This window comes from Lontra canadensis, unplaced genomic scaffold (assembly GCF_010015895.1).
Source record: "Lontra canadensis isolate GAN:19392208 unplaced genomic scaffold, GSC_riverotter_1.0 scaffold56, whole genome shotgun sequence".
NCBI lineage: Eukaryota > Metazoa > Chordata > Mammalia > Carnivora > Mustelidae > Lontra > Lontra canadensis.
The window spans coordinates 7,320,296-7,341,920 of NW_022631050.1; the positions used below are offsets into that span (position 1 = coordinate 7,320,296).

General features: G+C 43.5%; 1 protein-coding gene across 7 annotated transcripts in view; it reads left to right on the forward strand.

Annotated features, from left to right (window-relative positions):
* The window catches only part of MAP3K13 (mitogen-activated protein kinase kinase kinase 13), a 161,725-nt gene that overhangs the window by 133,866 nt on the left and 6,234 nt on the right, over positions 1–21,625 (forward strand). For all 7 annotated transcript variants that reach the window (XM_032875555.1, XM_032875556.1, XM_032875557.1 and 4 more), the window contains 7 exons: positions 2,075–2,233; positions 3,936–4,094; positions 4,532–4,640; positions 11,352–11,461; positions 12,242–12,358; positions 13,061–13,198; positions 17,656–18,442. In XM_032875555.1, the coding sequence (XP_032731446.1) occupies positions 2,075–2,233; positions 3,936–4,094; positions 4,532–4,640; positions 11,352–11,461; positions 12,242–12,358; positions 13,061–13,198; positions 17,656–18,442 (1,579 nt within the window). The remainder of the gene's footprint in view (positions 1–2,074; positions 2,234–3,935; positions 4,095–4,531; positions 4,641–11,351; positions 11,462–12,241; positions 12,359–13,060; positions 13,199–17,655; positions 18,443–21,625) is intronic.

Below are 21,625 nucleotides of genomic sequence, written 5' to 3' on the forward strand. Positions count from 1 at the left end.
ATTTCGGCTCAGGTTATGATCTCGGGGTAAGCTGGGCATGGAGCCTGCTTGTGATTCTCTCTTTCTCTGCTCCACTCTCCCCTTGTCCCTTTCTAAAAAAGAAGAAAAAGAAAAAGAAAAATGAGGGCTTAGAGCCCAAAGTCGTGGCGCTAGGACCTGAGCCCAGAACTTTGAGACCTGAAGTCCCCCACTGCTTCCTACTGGAAGGATTCGCACAGGTTTCTGCCTCCTGTCCACGGAAGATAAAAATCGGTCTTGACTATAAACTTTCAAGCAGCTCTTGTTTCTCACCCTTGTTCTCTGCCATGCTTACCATAGTCGTTAGCTCCCTGAACAGCCCCGTCCTTGCTTTACTTGCAAATAAACTTTATTATAGTCTTCATTCCATCTGCTCACATTCTGACACAACCTGTTGCTTTCATCATCCACTACGTACACACAAAAGACATGAAACACTTGCCACAGACCTCTTTGAATGGTCTCCTTCCTAACCACCTTGTTCCCCTTAAGAATTAACTGTAAAGGAAGAAGTCAGGAAGTTTTAGAATGTATAAAATCACATGCTACTTTCTCTAGCTCCTGTCATTTAAAGATTAGGGTAATAAGTTACACAGGGAGACTTTCCCTCTGTTATCAGCACTCCCTTGAACTTCCGGCAGCCTTGGCCTCTTTGGGTTCCAAGCTGACTTTGAGAAGACAAAGATTAGTCTGGCTTGCTTTAAAGACAAATGTCATTACCCACATTAAATATTGGGCTGGGTGACCCCAGCTTTGTCTCAGAGAAGACTTTATACAAGTTCTAACCTCATGTGCCCTGTAGTCTCTCCCCATGCCCATTCCCTCAAAGTATGTACATTCTACATATCAGGGGCAAAACCGGGGGTCGGACATGGAGGAAGGTATTTTAGAACAGTTGTAAGCAGAGCCGTTGGGTAACTAGAGAGCCATGTGACACTGGCAGGGAGAGGGGCAACTGTGAAGTCCCTGGTTCAGAGAAGGGAGGAGAGAGATTGAGAAGTTTTCTGTTTTCTAGCCACCTCAATTCTGATACCCTGAATATCAAGCCCCCTTCTTATGAAGAATAGGTCTCTATCATTAAGCCTCTGAAACCCTAACTCATTAACATTCTAAAGTTCCAAACAGGTTATATCAAGTGAATTCAGCCCAGTTTGTTAATAATTGTGGATTCGACTGGTATCAGATTGTATTCATCTTTAAGGCTAGAAAAGCAATTTTCCCCAGGCCACAATTCAGATATATACCATGAAAAGACAAACATGACTTGTGTGAAATCTATGTAAGCCTAAATTTATTCCAGTTTTTCCTTATCAACATTGGTGGAATCCCAGTATACTTATTAGCCTTTTAATGTAAAAATCCCTAGTGTCGTGGTCCCATGTGTGATTTTAGTTGGCCACCATTTAAACAGTGTTTTAAAAGAAGGGTTTTTCTTAGTGGTTTGTCTGAGACTGACAAGGGTAGAAACCAGTATTTTTTGAGCATGGGTGTTTTATGTCTCTTATCTCCTTTAATTCAAATGAAAATTCCACAAGGCCATTTTTATAGGCCCATGATTCCTTATCGAAAACTTTTGGAGGATTTCAGAAAGGTAACATAGTACATTGTCTCACTAACCAAGCAGAGTCTAGGACAATACTCTATAACGAGCCTCAGATGAATAAAATGAGTTTGCTTGATAATAGATGAGAAGATATTTATTTATACACGGTGTGCAGTTTTCTGCACTCTTGAATCGTGGGTAAGTTACTGGGACCTGAGTTTTCTCCATCTTACGACGAGAAAACTGGCTTAGGAGAATCAAGTGAACTTGGCAGTGGTCACAGAGTTAGCAAGTGGTGGAGGCAGAATGAGACCAGACGGAGAAGGCCTGCTGTGCCGTGCGACCTCATGTGTGTGAATGATGCTCTGTCTAGCCTAGACCTACCGCCCCCGTGATACTGGAACCCGCAGGCTGAATTCTACAAGGTAGGAGGCAGCACACGAAGTTGTCAGTTACAGTCATGATTTGTATTAGTACTAATGATTTGGATGTTCTCTTTATTTCTTTTTAAAGTGTTTTGGTGACTCACACAGATGCGGTAAAGATTTCAGATTTTGGCACATCTAAGGAACTCAGTGACAAAAGCACCAAGATGTCCTTTGCCGGTACAGTGGCGTGGATGGCACCAGAGGTCATACGCAATGAACCTGTCTCTGAGAAAGTTGATATATGGTGAGCAGTGCCATCTGTCCCGACGAGAAAGCCTTCCCCACTGCACCCTCCCCCTTCCCCGAGTCCTCTCCTCCTCCAGCACTTCTGCTTTCCCAAAATATTCTTTAGTGTTACTCACTGATGGTTGATTTCAGGCTCCTGTTGTCTGAGTCCCTACTCAGTGTCATGATGAACGTGGTGAGAAGGATTGAGAGGGGAATTAGGGTGAATGTCTATTTAGTAAATCATTGGGAAGGCTTCACAGAATATGCTGAACTTTCTGGAAAATGGGAAGTTTACTTCAAATAAGCATTTAGCATAGAAATCTTTGGGAAATATATTCATAATTCTTACCTTCTTAAATACAGTGAACAAAGTTTACCTAGTTTTGGTGCCTCAGACCCTCAACATATCAGTGAGTACTTTGCTGGGATATGGTTATGTACTTTAGAGCTATTTGAAGTATATCATAGGGCTGTTTGCCCTTTTAGTAAACATCCCCAATGAGCTATGCTTATTTACTTTTTGGCCTTTTTAAAATCCTTATCATTTTTTCCTTTGAGATTATGAATCTTTACAATTATTAACATATTTCCCTGTGGTCACTTTTCTTCCATCCTTATAACTGGCTATTAATATAACTTTTAGGCTTAAGACCAAAATAATAGCATATGTTAAAATTACATGTAACACCAGAGTAAGATAAAGGAGAAATGTGGGATCGTTTGTAATTTGGGTAATTATCACCAACATGTCCTCCTTTGGGATTATACCAATTATGTTCCCAACAGAAATGTGTTTTCTCAGTCTCACCACAAAAAGTTCTCACTTTCTGGATTTTTGCCAACCATCTAGGTAATACATGGTGTCATAGGTACAGTTTTAATGTATATTCCCCTTCTAATAATTATAAGTTAGGTTGTACTTTTTTTCATATTATCATAAACCATTTGTAATTTCTTATTGTGAAATATTCTGATCCTTTACTAAGCTCTCTGATCTTGATCCCTATCAATTTATCAGAGTATTTTGTATATTAAGGAGATTAGCCTTTTGTGTGTATGAATTATGGGTACTTTTCACATTTTGTTATTTTGTTTGTGGTGGAATTCCTCCTCTCTGCTGGATTTTTCTTTTTTTTAATGCAATTTAACTGATCAATCTCTCCATTTGTGGCGTCTGGATTTCATAACTAGAAAGCTTTCACCACTCTAAGATTAGTAAAAAGAAAAAAAATTTCCCATGTGTTCTTTCAGCAGCTTATGGTCTCATTTTTTCTTTTCACATTTGAATTTTTGATTCATTTGGAATGTATCTTGGTGTGAGATGAGCCATGGATTTAATTTTCCCCCCAGTTGCCTCAACAGCATGTACTGACTCGTCAGTGCTCCCACGCTGGTTTGGGATGCCACTTCCATCATATACTGAAGTCCTGTATGTATCTGGCCCATTTATGGATTTCTGTTCCCTTCCATTTGTCTGGCTGTCCACTCACACACCAAAGTTAATTACCAAAGCCTTAGGGTATGTCTTAATATCAAGCAGTGTTGGTTACCCCTCATTGAGTTTCTTTTCCAGAGTTTTCCTGGCTGTTTCTGTTGTTCTCATGGAAGTCTTAGAATTTTGGAACTGGGGATATACTTGATTAAACATGAATAAAGAACTAACATACAAACCGGTCTTTCTGCATTGTCTTTGGTGCCTGTTCCTGGTACTACTATAGGTCTTTTGGAGTGGTGCTTTGGGAGCTGCTGACAGGAGAGATTCCTTACAAAGATGTCGACTCTTCAGCCATTATTTGGGGTGTTGGAAGCAATAGCCTGCACCTGCCAGTTCCTTCCACTTGCCCTGATGGATTCAAAATCCTTATGAAACAGACATGGTAAGAAATCTCTTTCTCCCAAGATTCTCTTTGACCTTCTTCCTCCAAACCACATTTAAAGTTTCTCGGAAGCCTCAGGGAAGTCTCCAGTATGGATTTAGACTGAATCACCTGGTTAAAGCCTGGCAGACTTGGAATCTTTGATAAATAAAGGACGTGGTATATCCTGAAACAAGTAGGCCTTAGTCAATGATGGCCACGATGACTTGACGAGTCCTCAGGGACTCTTCTTACCAAACAGGCCACTGATCCTGGAGGTTTCCATTTATCATTACAGGTACCTCCTGGTTACATTTTCCTTTGCTCTTCAGTACGTGCACACGGCCTGAGATAAAGCCATGCGTGGAGCCAAACATGTTTTCCATAAAGTAGAATAAAATCTCTGTGCTCCCGGACACACCCTCTGCAATGCACAACCTGTCTTTTTTAACTTGTAGGCAGAGTAAACCTCGCAACCGGCCTTCTTTCCGGCAGACGCTCATGCATTTAGACATTGCCTCTGCAGACGTTCTTGCCACCCCCCAGGAAACCTACTTCAAGTCTCAGGTAAGTCTGAAAGCTCTCCTCCTGTGTACTGAGTGCATAGCCAGAGAGCACTTGATGAGAAAGAGGGGCTTAGAAGCATTCTGAGTCTCTTAACGATTCTAGGGCTCCACTCCAATCGTTGTGAAGCAATAGCTGTAATATGTCACACGTGGGGAATCTGGGAGTTTTTTGAACACTTGAGATACATCATTATCTCTGGGCACCTTGGTGGCTCAGTGGGTTAAAGCCTCTGCTTTCAGCTCAGGTCATGATCCCAGGGTCCTGGGATCCAGCCCCTACATCGGGCTCTCTGCTCAGCAGGGAGCCTGCTTCCTCCTCTCTCTCTGCTTGCCTCTCTGCCTACTTGTGATCTCTGTGAAATAAATAAAATCTATTAAAAAAAAAAAGATACATCATTATCTCATTTGAAAGGAACATGTGTCTGAATGTGATCCTCCAAGTGGTGAAATTGTTGAAAAGAAAAAAATGAATGTATTTGAACTAAAATCAGGCACCTGGCTGGCTCGGTTGGAAGAGCGTGCAACTCTTGATCTTGGGATTGTGAGTTCGAGACCCATGTTCGGTGTAGAGATTACTTAAATTAAACAAACAAACAAACAAACAAACTTTAAAAAAAAAAAAAGGGAATTACATCCAACCTTCATGAAAGGATTGCTTCCCTTGAAGGAGAAAATCTAAAGTACAGAGGAGGGAAGTTAAGTACCAGAGAGAACCCAGGATAGAATTAGGCCCAGAGGGAACCTTTCCCCTGGCTCTGTGTGTCACCTGTTAGCACCAGATCAAATGTAACTTAATGTATCTGTTAGCCTTATTGTTTTACCATTCCAGACCTATGCCAAACACCCAGATTAAACTCCCTTAGAACCACTAACACTAGTGCTGTCCATTCAGATACCTATATGTATGGGGCACGAGGAAAGCAATCTGCCCAGTCTCTGTGTGAGTGTTCAGAAAAAGACTTGGGCCCTTCCATGAAATGAAAGAGAATAACAGTGAGTACTTTCTAGGGAATCTCTCAAACTTTAGACTACGGTTACAATTACAGCTTTGCTTCCTTTACCATAAAAGTATACATACCACGGTTTGGAAAAGCAGTTTTTGGTGAGAGTACTAGAGTCACAAGCCATCGAGACAGTCAAACTGTATGTACTTGGAAAACTTCAAAATGGAAGCAATTCTACGTGAATGCTCCCAGGATGTCCCTTCTGAAGCCAGGACCACCTCTTCCGAGTGCCCACCGTGTGCAAAGCACTGTGTTGTGCAACGAAGCACCCAGACCCAGTACCCTCACCTGCACATACTGACTTTTACCAATATGTGCAGCAGTGAGACTGAACTCAGGAAAGCTTCTTTTGGAGCAAGAATATGAAGGGGAGAGGAAGAGGAAGGAATGGAAAGGGAAAACATTACGCTGGACATCTTTTAAATATTAATTCTTCCACACGTTTCTCCCAACATAAAATTTTACCTCTCCTTAAATAGCGCCAAGTCTGCTAGGTGTGCTAGTTCCTAGGATTATTTCAGGTACTTACAAGCTGGTCTGTCTCTGGGTCTGAAATTCAGACTCTCTCTGGCTACTAAAAAAATATTTAGGAACTAGCTATGGAAATACTGAGAAAAGCAATAGACTTGAGTCTAACCCTTGTCCTAGGATCTTGGGTCAGTCACTAAAATTCTCTAAACCTCAGTGTACTCATCTAAACCCTGGAGATGATCATCTCTTCTCATCCTTATGGGGTTTTGGCTAGGACCCAATGAGAAAATAAAAATGCAACTGTATTGGAAACGAAAGAACTACTCGAGTGTAAGACGTCATTCGCTGCCTGCGAAGCTGCAGAAATGAAGCCTTCTTTGGGTTGGTACATTCTGGTGAACTCCTCTGAGACTGACAGGTGGCTACCCAGGGACTCTGTTCCCGTTCCCGGGGTTCTGACTCTCGATGCCACTGGGATGGGGATGGAGCTGACAGTTTAGCACCTGGTTTTATTCCTTTTGCAGTCTCACGCCTGAGGCCTCCCCTCCCTCAAGCCCGTGAACAGAGCCCAGGCTGCATCAGTTACCCATCAGTGGTTGGTCGCCTTGGGTCGCTGCCCTTTCCACAAAACTGTCCATCGGGAGCATGCCAGGAGCCCAGCTGACTGCTTCCCGAGAGTATTTGCTTCCCGTTTCTCAGCAGCGGCTTCAGTAGCACAGATGAACATAGCAGCCGATTTCACTACAGCATTTGATTCTGCCGAAGCTGCTGCTTCTTTCCCAAACAGTAACTTATTTCTCCCAGGAGGCAACTACTGGTCTTGGTATTCAGTTGCATTTGCTATCAGTTTTTGTTTTGTTTTGTTTTGTGAGCCCCGGTGTGGGGCTTGAACTCACAACCCTGAGATCGACAGTCGCATGCTCTGGTGACTGAGCCAGCCCCAACACTGGATATCAGTTGTTAGAAAACATTTTGCTGGGGTCCCAGATCCCCACAGCTGGGTGGGCCATGGCCTCTGCCTCTAAGCTCTCCACCCCACACTCTGCCTTTGCACCATTCTGGTTCCCTTTTGAGTACCACCGCAAGCACCCAGAAATTCAGAAGCTGCGAATTGCAGACACACGAAGTTCATTATAGGGACAGACTGTGCTTCTTAAGAGTAATCTCGTCATGGCACCCCCGACTGGCTCCCACGGAAGGGCATACAGCTCTTGATCTCGGGGTCATGAGTTAGAGCCCCATGTGGAGAGATTACTTCAGTAAATATTTAAAACTTAAGAAAGAAAGAAAAAAAAGAACAATTTCATCACGAGCAAGTAGGTCCTTAGGCAGAGGCTGGCACACACCGGGGAAGGGAGTCAAGAGGACTGTTGTGCCAGTCAAGGTTGGACTCGAGGACCTCTTAAGTCTTTTCTGACTCAGAATCTCTAATTTCCTGCTCCTTAGCCCCCCAACATCCTGCTTCTCTATCCAGCTAGCCTGGAACTGGCTGCACTTCTTTTTTTTTCCTTTTTAAAAATTGTGGTAAATACAAGTAGTGCAAAATTTGCCATTTTAACCATTTTGAAGTGTACAGTTCACTGGCATTAATTGAATTCACAACATTTCACCACTGTTTCCAAAAGCGTTCATCACCCTCTTAAGCAGTTATTTCCCATTTCCTCCTCCCCTTGACCCCTGGTAATCTCTGTCCTGCTTTTTGTCTCTATGAATGTACCTGTTCAGTCTACTGATTGAATAAGTGGAAGGCTGGAAAAGACGAAAACCTTTTCAGATGGGGATGGCCTTTCCCAGGCCTTACCTAGGACATAAAAAGACTCCCATTAATGGTAATAACCCAAGTTTCACTGGATTTTTCCCTTACCTGCTTATCTTGTGAAGCAGCCTGTACTCCCTCCTTTCACCCCCTCACATGCATTTGGGGGGTCCCCAGTGAAGAGTGGGGATCTCAGTAACCTCCTAGTAACTTCCGCTCTGCTTTCCACTGACTGGCTAGACACAGCAGTCTCCTACTAATGTCTTCTAGGTATTACTTTGTGGGTTAGCTCTGTTTTCCGCTACAACACCATAAGCCCAGCTGGTGTCCACTGGATGCTGCCATATCCCAAGGCACTGCCCTCACCCATCAGGAGCTGCCATTTCCTCCTGTAACTACAGCTCTGGACTTCTCGATTCCAAAGCTGCACATTGTTCTATCTACCCAATGAACTCCTTTCTCTGTTGAGTTACACTTTGTTAAAGGTAACAGAGCCCTGCTGGTTATAGCCCAGTGTTTTATAGATATTTTAATGAAACACTGGGAAGTGCTCCTCCATTCCTATGATGGTGGCTTTGTCATAGGTCAGGGTCATGAAAGATTCCTCCTTCTCTCATGCTGCATTTTCTCTCAGAGGCGCCTCAGTCTTTGTGCAAATTAGCTTCCAGCCTACCCACCTCCCATTTCTCCAGCTGTGCCCAGACATGTCTGAACTGAAGATTAAGTGCAAATTGGAACTCCTATTATGTAAAGATTCTAAGCATATGGGATGGAACTCCAAACTTAGCATCTACCAGTAACACCATAGCTTTGGGGAAAAAGATACTATAATCAGGACCTGGGGTTTTCCCACACATCCTGTTCCCTCTTCATGATTGGGGACAGGAGGGGAGGACTTCTTTTTGGAAATCTACTTTTTTAATAGGTTTCAGTCTTTGAAAGTTTCTCTTTAAATTTCCATTCCCATCAGGAGGTTTATTTCCTCAAGGTTTTCAAGAATTAAAAAAAAAAAAAAAAAAGAAAAAAAAATCTGTTCATCTGATTCCTGGCCACCAGAGGGAGATACTCCTTTTCCTGGTCTCTTCTTTAGGTACCTGTACAGGTGTCTTCTGATCCGTTTTTGCATGAAAGAGGACTTCAAGGCCCAAACCTGGCCCTCTCTCTTACCGTTTTTGGTCTAATAACTCCTGATTGTCAATCTTAGGCTTCTCAAAGCTCACGTATTCTTCCTTCAGACTTTGATCTGATGATGACAAGAACGGCATTACTGGAGGCTCAGCCAAACTTTGATTTATTGCTTAAGACTGTCAGACTGTTACCAAACAGTGGGCACTGCATTCTGGATCTGAGTTTCTGATGACCTTCACTTTCTGATGACCTTTACTTTCTGATGACCTTCACTTGCTGATGGCGTTGTTTGGCAGGTTTGGTCCCAAAAGTCAACTGACTGACAGAAATCTTTCTCCAGTGGTCAGTCAGGATATATCTATATATCCTGACTATATATATATATATATATATACATACATACACACACACACACACACACACACACATATATATGAAGATCTAGCATATTATAAGCAGATAATCAGGATGATCACTCTCTAAATAATTACAATATGATTTCCTTTATTTTTTTTAAATTTTATTTATTTATTTTGACAGAGAGAGATGACAGGTAGGCAGAGAGGCAGGCAGAGAGAGAAGAGGAAGCGGGCTCCCCGCTAAGCAGAGAGCCTGATGTGGGGGGCCCGATTCCAGGACCCTGAGACCATGACCTGAGCCGAAGGCAGAGGCTTTTAACCCACTGAGCCACCCAGGTGCCCCCTGATTTCCTTTATAAAAGGAAATGAGAGGGGCGCCTGGGTGGCTCAGTTGGTTAGGCATCTGCTTTTGGCTCAGGTCATGGTCCCAGAGTCCTGGGATCGAGTGTCGGGCTCCCTGCTCAGTGGGAAGTCTGCTTCTCCCTCTGCCTTTGCCTGCCACTCCCCCTGCTTGTGCGTGCATGCACTCACTCTCTCTCCCTGTCAAATAAATAAATAAAGTCTTTAAAAAAAAAAGTAAATGAGAAACAGCAAATTTGGGGAGAAACCTTCTATAATTTCAAAATTAGTCACACATAACTTTTTCCATGATCTAGAGAAATAATTTTAAACATGAATCTTGAGGTAATAGAATAGCTCCAGAGGAAGAATATATAGAGGCATTTAGTTATACATCTAGACTTCACTGGAAATCAATTTCATTAGTTTCTTGGAATTGTAGTTTATGTAATTTGAGGAAACATCTTTCTTAGCTGTTTTCTAGAAACTACCTGTAGACTATATTCCAGCAGACGTTTTTCTACTGCCTAAAATTTAGATGACATTGGCCTGGAATTCCGTGCCTTATGGAAATCCCAGTGTCCTAATACATCTGTGAATTCCTGGGAGACTATAATTTCATGGTCACTCTCGCTTTGCCCTCCTAAAATTTTGGGTTCCACCCCCTCCATCTTCTGGTTGTTCCTTTAGCTTGTCATTGACCCAGACATGAAGTTCAGCACTGTCCTTGATGTCAAAAAAAAAAAAAAACCCACTCATCCAAAATCAAGGTCAATGTCAGAGACTTTACTAAAGGTTTCAGAAATTGGAAGAGGCTTACATTTTGAATAACTGAAGTCACATATTAGATATTCATCCCCATTCTAAAATTTTGTCAAACATTATTTAGCCATCCTTTTTCTTCTCCTCTTCTCTTTTCCTGTTCTTTCCCTCACTCCCCAATTCCTATAGAATTCCCTATATTTTTATTTCCAAGTCCTGCTGTGCCCCTTTGGTCATGTGCTCCAGATATTTTTTTCAAATTAGTTTCCTTTTTTTTTTTTTTTTTAAGATTTTATTTATTCATGAGACACACAGAGAGAGAGGCAGGCAGAGGGAGAAGCGGGGAGCCCAGTTAGGGCTCAGTCCCGGGACCCTGGGCTCATGACCTGAGCCAAAGGCATATGCTTAATGGAATGAGCCACTCAGGTGCCCCAAGATATTTTCATTACAAAGTTACCTAAGAGAAATTCTGGTGCCAGTTGTAAACACGATCATGTTCTCACTGGCACGTACTTACAGCAGATGGCTAACTGAGCTCCTCCTTTTGGTCGGGCCATCTCAGCCACCCTCTTCACTTGAAACTGAGCTCTCGTGTTCCAGAGGTGATGGCCAGTATGCCAGCTGTGATATTTCTGGTGGCCAGTATGGCAAGGAAATGGGAAAAAGACGGCATCCCGTGTTGGACTAAATACAGAAAATGAGGTCATGGTGTGGGGGTGGGGGGTGCCGAAGCATGAGCTAGTCTGCTATCATCTCATATTTACTGAACATTTGTTCTGTGAGGCTCTTAAGTAAAAGCGAGCGGGGGAATACCATCCTGCCCGTGATTCTCTGGCTCTACCAGGGACGGAAACTCCTAGAGTCCTAACAAAGTCTCATTTGTCCCAACTCAGGCTGAATGGAGAGAAGAGGTGAAAAAACACTTTGAGAAGATCAAAAGTGAGGGAACTTGTATACACCGATTAGATGAAGAGCTGATTCGGCGGCGTAGAGAGGAGCTCAGGTGGGCTGCTCCCTCCTTCTCCACCTCGTCCCATCTGCAGATCCTGGCAGGAACTCGCTTTGTGAATCACCGTTTCACCTTCTACACACCTTTCACCTCTGCTACTTACTGTTAATTCTCTTTAAAAGTTGCCCCCAGGGTTGGCCCCCCCTTTACCCCGCTGTCCCGTCCCCTCCCTGCAGCCTTGTTATCCTTCTTTATTATAGCTCTGCAGCCGGTGCTCCTGGAGCCAGGATCTTTCTTCATTCAGTGCCTGTCCTGGGTGACATGGAGGGCAACGTTTTATAAGAGGAAGTTCCTGGTCTCAAGATGCTTATGACTGATAAAGGGGTACAAAATGTAGCCATAGATAACCACCCGTATTAGGGCAGGATCTGTGCCCTAATAAGTACGGGGTCAGGGGTCAGCCTTATTGGCATATTTCCATGAACATGACTATATTATACTGTATTCTTATTAAGGTATTGTCAGTGGCACACAAAGGCTACACATTATACACGAATCATGGTCCGATTTTTATCTGTGCCCCCTGCCCCAGCTATTCAGCATGGCTGGATATGGCCCCTAAGGATAAACCAAGCGAAAGCTTGAATTTTCCATCTCCCACTCCATCTTGTCCAAGTCGTTACCTCAGACACGGGACCCTTGAATTCAGACGGCCCTCAGACAAACGCTTTTGAGATAAACCATCCTGGTTCTTATTTCATTAGAGCTGTTCTTTGTCATCCCCCCACCGCCCCCTGGTAGTCAGCTTTGCTGATCCTCTCTTTTCTTTGATAGGCATGCTCTGGATATTCGGGAACACTATGAGAGAAAACTCGAGAGGGCTAATAATTTATACATGGAACTGAGTGCCATCATGCTGCAGCTAGAAATGCGGGAGAAGGAGCTCATTAAGTATGTATCCAGACTTCTGTCTGTCCTTCCCGAGTCGGGTCTATCAGTCAGCCCAAACGCACCGTTCTGCCATATTGCTGCTCCTCAAAACTAAAATGGCAGATGCTTGAGTCATTCACCCAGCATTCCTTAAGGGATGTGCTACACCCAGGTCCCTTCCCCCCCGTGAAGTTTCAGTTGAGGGGAGTTGCTGCAGAGCTTGTTACAGAGGAATGTGCCCTTGACCGGCATTTGCAACTTCACCCCACTGAATGGCTCCGAGAAGGGGTCCTCATCTCAAGAAAAACTTGGTGTGGATGAGGGGGAGCCTTCTGCCCGCTGGGGAAATAAGGTGGCTGATGAAAGTGGTTTAAGGGATTCTTGACAATGACAGGAGACCCCGGTCAGTGGTCCTGACCAAAACCATAACTGAAAATAAGTAGGTCTTCTACCATTGCCTTGTGTCTCTCGTGAGGTATGTTGGGGAAGGAAAGGTCAGCCCCTGAGCACACCAGAGAGTGGAAGAGCACAGCAAAGTCCAGATTAGTTGAATTGAGCATCTTTTTTTTTTTCCTTTTTAACTTGAATAATAGTGTTGTTATTCAGATAGTGTACTTCTGCTAAGGGTGCCCAGAATCTGTGAGAGGAATTAGCCTGTGGAAACATCCTGCCCATCTTTCCTGTCTGCAGTGACTGAGCTGTGGCTTTTCCTTTCGTCTGCAGGCGTGAGCAAGCAGTGGAAAAGAAGTATCCTGGAACGTACAAACGACACCCCGTCCGTCCAATAATCCACCCCAACGCCATGGAGAAGCTCATGAAGAGGAAGGGCACGCCTCATAAATCAGGGATGCAGACCAAACGGTGAGACACCTGTGCCAACCTGACATTCAGAGAAAGGGGAAAATATTCCCCCCAAAATTCATGATCCCATGACGGTGTGTCTGCTCTGTAGCTCACCGTGGGCACACTTGCCTCCAGAAAAAACAGAGTAGGAAAGTGAGAGGATGTGTCATGAACTCTAGGAATCTAGTTTTTACTCTCTGAGACATAGATACTTCTTGTCTTAGCATGGCATAGGGAAAGAGAAGTAAATGGAGGGCCAGGCCGACGTGGATTCCAATCCCAGCTCTACCCATTGGTATAAGCCATATGATGTGGACCATGTCATTTGTCTTCTTTCAGCTATGGGCAAAATGGTATAATGATGACATGTGAGATTTCTTTTTCTTTTTCTTTTTTTGACCCCTCCTGCACAGAATTGGGTTAATCATAATTCTTGTTGTAGGTAACATTGGTTCATGTGTGTCCCACTTTTACATATTCATTTAGCTAGTTCTTTTTAATAATGTAATAAGTGCCTGTAAATCCATTACCAGAAACAAAAGCAGGGGCTTTGATAATGACCTGTACCTCACCATGTAGGGCCCCTCATTCTATTCCTGCATGGGCTTTGGTGAAGTTTAAATAAGAGAAATGTGAAATCACCTTACAAATCACAGGTGCTAAAAAATGAGTTTTTGAATAGTTAAAAAAATAAAAGATTGACCTTTCCTCTAATTACAATGCATTTTCCTTATACTAGTTTAGTCTTAGAATGCTCTCCCAGTCAGTTTTTATTATCAGGCTCTACTAGATGCCCATTGCTCCCAAATAATGGAGAGTGGACTCTATTCTAGCCAAGTTAATGCAAAGGAAAGAAATGTCCTTAAACCTGGGGTGTAGACCAAATGGTCTACTGCAGAATGCGGTGAGAATAAAGATAATGACAAAACGCAAACCAAGAATGTATTTTAAGTCTTTCAGAATGGCAGTCATTCTGAATAAGGCCATTCTACCCTAGCATGACTAATACAACGCTAAAACTACTGAAGAGTAGTTACATGGATTAATTCCAGTTTTGCTTTTACTTACCACCCGTGATCACCTTCTCATCAAGTTCTGAGAAATTGCAGGTGGTACCTGGCAAAACCCTCTGAGGATCCCAACACCTCTTTCTTTTAATGTCTTAATTAGAGACAGAGTTCACCTGCTGGCTCCTCCCTGCATTCTGCTACAGTTAAAACTAAGAGCTTTGGAGAAGAAAATAGTACTGTTTCATTCTTCAAAATGTGAGCGCATGTTTACTTTTAGTGTTGGCTATGAGGAGTATGTTTGGAAGTTTGCCACCACCAGCAGATGCTTAGTGGACTAAGCATCCAGGAAGACAACCTGGAATGGGTCTTTGAGCTGCAAAGAGTTCTGCTCTTGGTTGATTGGCCCCTGGAGGATGTCAGTTTCCCATTGTTCAGACAGTGCAATGATTAAGTCAGAAGTCCAGTGACCTGGGAGGAGATCAGAGAGGAAAAACCATCCACCATCCTTTGGCCTAGGTATCAATGTGGGTTCAGTTGGGGACTAAAAAGAAGAGAATCAGAGTTCAGTTATGGATCCAGCAAGCCTGTTCCAAGTGAGTATAATCCGATCCAGTGGTCTAAATACCTCATAATAAGGAGAGGCTCGGGATGGGGCTAAGAACTCTGCCTTAATGTCGGAAGACTTGGGTTCAAGTTGGGAGTTCTGCCATGGACTCCCTTTGGGATGGACACAAGCCAGCTAACCTCTCGGTTCCCTCAGTACCCTTACCTGTAAAATGAGTGTTGGAAAAATGAATAGTCGGGAACAAGTGTTTTATATATTGTAAAGTGCTTTGTCAACTGTGAAGTGCCGTGTCACTGTTATTCTGTGATTTTTGCACAGCCAGGTTCAATAAAAGCAGCCTTCGTGTGACTTAGACACTTTCACCTCAGCTCTCTTCCAGATCCTCCTATAGCCGGTCACTGGATAGGTAGGTGCCCCTAACTGGGCCTCGGAGGGCTCCCTTGCCGCAATAAAAGCCCCAGGACCTCCTCAGTCCACGTGCTTTTTGTGGCAGAAGGCGACCAGCTGACCACAGAACCATGAACCTGAGACAGGAAGGTGCTCACAGCAGCACAAGACTGTGCCCATCCTATCATATACCAACGTTACCTGGAACTTCTATGCTAAGAGGAGCCTCTAACTGTTCTCTTGAAAAGGAAAAAAAAAAAAAAAACCCTACACCCTGGGGTCTCCTATACCCTGATGCCCACTCATTTTCTACGAGCCCTAGCTGTTCAAATGTGGTCCTCAGTTCAGTGTCATGAGAGAGTGTGCTAGAAGTGCAGACTGTTGGGCCCCACCCCAGACCTGACTGACTCAGCTATTCAAGTAAGGTGATTTGTAGGCCCGTTTAAACTTGTTATCAGAATCTCCCGGATGCCAGCCTGGGGATTAGGAAAGACTTCTTGTCTGGATTCTGCCAGTGATGCACTGTAAGACCATGAGCCACTTTGGGTTTCAGTTTCCTCATCACATAAGGTAGAGGTGGGACTGTATCTGCGGTTTTCAGGCAAGGTCTGGGACACCCTAGGGCTTGCACAGATGTCAGGGATTACTGAGGAAGTAGAGGGGAAGAGGAGGGGGCGCCCGGGGGGAGGGGATTTGTTCCCCTCCCACAAATGTCCCATTGTATCTGGGGTGGAAGAGGGTAGTTTGCAGTGTAATTGACATATAACATTACATTAGTTTCGAGTGTACAACACAACAATTCAATATACATATATATTATGAAATAATTGCCACACTAAATCTAGTTAACATCCATTCATCACCACAAGTAGCTATATTTTTTTCTTCTTGTGATAAGAACTTTCAAGATCTCTTAGAGACTTTCAGATATACGATACAGTACAGCTAACTCAAACCATGAGGGTTTGAACTGCATAGGTCCACTTGTATGTGAATCTTTTGAGTACAGTACTATAAGTGTATTTTCTCTTATGATTTTCTTTTTTTTTTTTACTTGTTAGAATCTAAATTTTAATTTTAACGGTTTAAAACATTTATTCAGTGGGTAACTTATAAAATCTCTTATGATTTTCTTAACATTTTCTTTTCTCTAGCTTACTTTAAGAATATAGTCTGTAATACATATCACATACAAAATATGTATTAATCAACTGTTTATGTTATCAGTAAGGTAGCTGGTCAATGGTAGGCTATTTTTAAGCTTTTTTGGAGTCAAAAGTTACACCTGGATTTTTGACTGTGCACATTATCCAAGGGTCAGTTGTATCATTACCTATAGCCTCCATGCCATACATTATATCCCAGGTCTTACGTGGTTTATAACTGGAAGTTTGTACCTTTTGACCCTCTTCCTCCATTTTACCCATTCCCCCATCCCCCACCTCTGGCAACCACTAGTCTCTTCTGTTACTATATCTATTTTATATACCGAGTTTCTCGAGAAAAGGATTCTGTTGTTAAAATAAAGTTTGGGTCCTTCAGCACTGTAATCTGATGATTTGTGTCTAGTCCCTAAGAAGGAGGGAAGTAATGGTGCTCTCTGGTATCCTCAAGTCTCTGCCCATCAGTCCATCAGTTCAGAAACCGTTTATTGTTTACCTGTGCACCATGAAATCAGTGCGTGTGACATGTACCTTCAAGCCCTGGCTTGCTCTTGCACACAAGCTGCATGACCAGCCCAGTGAGCACTCAACAACAGATTAGGAGAGGAGCCAGCACCACGCCAGGCCGCTCCTCTCAAGCCCTTCTCTTGCTGGCTCTGTCCAACCTCCTAGGCTCTGTACTATTTCCCCTTCCTCAATCCCCACCCCCTATGCCCCCTTCCTTAAACATGTTTGAATACTGAGAGAGAGCAAGGCTCCCTGCTAGTGTCCTTCCCATACATAGATGGATGGACATAGTCCCAGACCTCTGGGAGACCATGTCTTGACCAAAGTCCCTGATTTTAGCCTCCCACCTCACTAACCTGAGGTTTCCTTCTCTTGTGCCAGACCTCTGTGATTTGTGATCTGCTGTGGGATCTATCTAGATCCATCATCAGACAGATTTCTGATGGTGGGCAAACCCTTGCCTCTGCCTTGGCATGTTGGCTCCAGGCTGATAGCCGTGGTTATGCGGAAGAGATCATGAAACCTGTAGGGTAGAATTAGAACTTAAAGGGGATTGGGTACCTCAGCTAGGGAGGCACAGAATAAAATCCAGAAGGAATGAAGGAGATCCTCTATAGGTGGACATCGAGGTTGTTTCTAATTTTCTGCTATTTTAAACTGTAGAATATAACACAGCATCTTCAAACATAGATCTGCGTGCACATCTATTACCTCCGTTGGATAAATCCCTGAACATGTGACTGCTGTTTCAAAGGGTGTGTGTACTTTCAGGTCTGCATTGCATTTCCCCAAACTTGAATGTGTTTCCAGATGTTGACAACGAAAACTTGTCTTTCCTCCCAGGCCAGATCTGTTGAGATCTGAAGGTATCCCCAGTACGGAGGTGGCTCCCGCTGCATCCCCTTTGTCCGGAAGTCCCAAAACGTCCACCTCAAGCAGCAAGAGCCGCTATCGTAGCAAGCCACGCCACCGCCGAGGGAACAGCAGAGGCAGCCACAGTGATTTCGCAGGGATCTTGAAAAACCAGCCAGCCCAGGACAGTTCACCCCATCCCACTGACCTACACCACACTCAGTCCCAGTACCCTTCTCCCCATCACCACCATCCTCTGCAGCAGCAGTACCAGCAAGCCCCCCCTGCCGTGTCCCAGAGTCACCATCCCAGACTCAGTATGCACGGACAGGACATTGCCACCTGCGCCAACAACCTGAGGTATTTTGGCCCAGCAGCGGCCCTGCGGAGCCCACTCAGCAACCATGCTCAGAGACAGATGCCCGGTTCCAGCCCTGACCTCATCTCCACGGCCATGGCAGCGGACTGCTGGAGAAGCTCTGAGCCTGATGCAGGCCCAGCTGGACCCTGGGGCTGTTGTCAGGCTGACCCTTACGACCCCTGCCTCCAGTGCAGGCCAGAACAGTGTGGGTCCTTGGACATACCCTCTGCCGAGCCAGTGGGGAGGGGCCCCGACCTTTTCAAGTCACCAGCACACAATCCCCTCTTGGAAGAGGCCCAAGGTTCCGAGAAAATGGGAGAAAGGGAATTCAAAGGCTGCAGGTCTGCGTCATCCCTTGGCATCCCTCACCACGTCACCCCCCCAGTGCTACCTCGAAACACAAGGCCCCTGCAAAAGGTAAGCTGTAATGACAGCCCGTCATGTTGTACACATTAGAAAGCCTACATCATGTGTCCGTTTTGTAAAAGGAAGAGATGACAGAAGCATAAACAGAGGTTTCTTTGACTTTAAATGCTCTCTCGCCACACTGCTTAAGTGATGGACTAGAGACTGTGCTTTGGCAACTATGGAACCAGAGGACTGATTCAAATGTAGCTAGGGATATATAATCAAAACTAAAACTATCCTAGTGTAGTCCTGATGGATGTTGCAAGAAGCAAGGATCCCGTTATAAAACAAGTTTGAGAAACAGTATTCTCTCTCTCCTCTTAGAGATTCCTAATGAACATCTACAAATCCTAGGCTTTAAAAAGTCATACGATTCTTTGTTTCATCCAGCGTTTCCCTCACCTATTTGGCCATAATGGCTTTAAAAATAGTATCTATTAATATCCCATGGAACTAGCTTTCTTCACAATATATTTTGGATGGGTGCCTGGCTGGCTCTGTTGGTAGACTCTCAAGCTTGGGGTCGTGAGTTCAAGCCCCATGTTGGGTGTGGAGCCTCAAGAAAAATAAAATATTTTAAAAAAACAATATATCTTGGAAAACCCTACCTTTATTAGTAACCATCATGACCCAGTGAGGCCTCCATCACTAAAACCTGTTCCTCCTCTTCTTCTCACCCACTGGCTGCCTAGGTTTTATTAGCTTGGAGGCGGTGTACCATAGTGGTTAAGAGCATGAACCTGGGAGCCAGAGAGATCTCAGTTCAAAGCAGAGCTCTTCCACTTAGAACTCTATTGGTTCTAAGAACCAATAGTTCACTATTGGTGAACTATAAATGGGGAGCAGAGTGGGCTCTGCCTCATTGGTTGATGTGAAGATTAAGTGAGTTAATACATATAAAGCACTTAGAACAGGACTGAGAACATAACAATCTTCCAAAAATGTTAGCTCATCTTGCTAATGAGTTAAAAATAAGATTATATATGAAAAGTGTTTAGCACAGTGCAAACACCCACTCAGTTCTCAGCATTGCCTCATCTCGTCAGCATTCATCAGGAGTGCAGTTGACGGAATAAAAGGGTCTAAAATGTAAATGAGTATGTTTCAGTCAACTAGACATTTAAAAGAAGTTGACATACCTGTCAGAATGGCTAGAATCAAAAAGACAAGAAATAACAGGTTGGAGAAGATGTGGAGAAAAGGGAACTCATGTGCACTGTTGGTGGGAATGCAAACTGGCGCAGCCATTGTGGAAAATAGTATGGAGGTTCTGCAAAAAATTAAAAATAGAAATACCATGTGATCCGGTAATTTCACTTCTGGGTATTTGCCCAAAGAAAACAAAAGAACTAATTAGAAAAGATACATGTACTCCTGTGTTTATTACAGTATTGTTTACAATGGCCAAGATATGGAAATAACCTGAGTATCCATCAATGGATGAATGAATAAAGAAGATGTGGGGGGTGTGTGTGTGTGTGTGTACGTACGTACATACATACATACATATACACAATGGGATATACTCAGCCATAAAAAAAAAAAGAATGAAATCTTGCCATTCATGACAACGTGGATGGACCTATATGGTATTATACTAAGCAAAATAAGTCAGACAGAAAAAGACAGATACTATATCAATCACTTACATGTGAAATCTAAAAAATAAAACAAAGGAACAAACACAAAAACCCAGAAATAGGTTCAAAAATATGGAGAACAAATTAGTGGTTGCCAAAGGAGAGGGGGGTGGGGATAATGGGTGAAATAGGTAAGGGAGATTAAGAGGTTCCACCTCCCAATTACAAAATAACTCACAAGGGGTGATGAGTTAAGCATAGAGAATATAGTCAATAACATAATAACTTTGTAAGGTGACAGATGATAACTATTTATTTTGGCAAGCAGAGCATAATATATATGATTGTTGAATCTCTACACTACACATCTGAAACTAATACAATACTGTACCTCAGTTATACTTCAGTTTAAACAGAAGTTGAGGCTCAGAGCTACTGTCTCAGAACTGTATTTCTTCCCTCCATGCAGTGCTGCTGCCGACAAAGCCTTCCCAGAGATTAAAATTGTGTTTGGGCAGTAAATTTGGGTTATTCTGCTCCCCCACATGGAGCATGTATTTTTGGCCAGGAATACATGGCCAGGAACACGTATTTTTTGGGTAACAACTTTGAGATATAACTCACGTACCATAAAGTTCTCCCATTATATGTACTACCTCGTTCATTTATTCACAGTTAGGCAATCATCACCAATTTTAGAATATTTTCATCATCCCAAAAAGAAACCCTGTGCCCTTTAGGAGCACTCCAGTCCACTCCCAAATAACACATACCTTTGAACCATTCTGATGCCATTTTGATGAATTCTGTGGGCCAGCGGGGCCAGGGAGTGCACTCCCTCTACATTTGGCCTCATTGGAACAGTACTCCCACAGGGTGGTTCCGCTTCTTTTGACCAAGATCCACTTCCATGGTGCTTCGGGTTAATGTCATCTTGGCAGTATAACCCCATGCCTGTCCTCTCTACTCAAAAAAGCATATCAGAATACAAATGGATAAGAATGATGTTATGTTAAAACTGACTTTAAAAATAAATTATCCTCAACCTTTGGTACTGTTACTTGGGCCCGGTTACCCACCTCACAATGGGTGGGAGTAATCCAGTGTGTCATGATTCTGTGGGTAAGGATGGTTTATTTTAAGTGTGGCTGTTTTTTTCTTTTTAAGATGTGGAATTTATTAACATAATGTATTATTTGCCCCAGGGGTACAGGTCTGTGAATCATCAGGCTTACACACTTCACAGCACTCACCATAGCACATACCCTCCCCAATGTCCATAACCCAACCACCTTCTCCCTACCCTCTCCCCCCAGCAACCCTGTTTGTTTCATGAGATTAAGAGTCTCTTATGGTTTGTCTCCCTCCCGATCCCATCTTGTTTCATTTTTTCCTTCCCACCCCCAAGACCCCCCGCCCTGCCTCTCAAATTCCTCATATCAGCGAGATCATCTGATAATTGTCTTTCTCTGATTAACTTATTTTGCTCTAGTTCCATCCATGTCATTGCAAATTTCTTTTGTTGGCTGCATAGTATTCCATTGTGTGTGCCCACATTGCATGTACCCCTTCAGATCACTACATTTGTATCTTTAGGGCAAATACCCAGTAG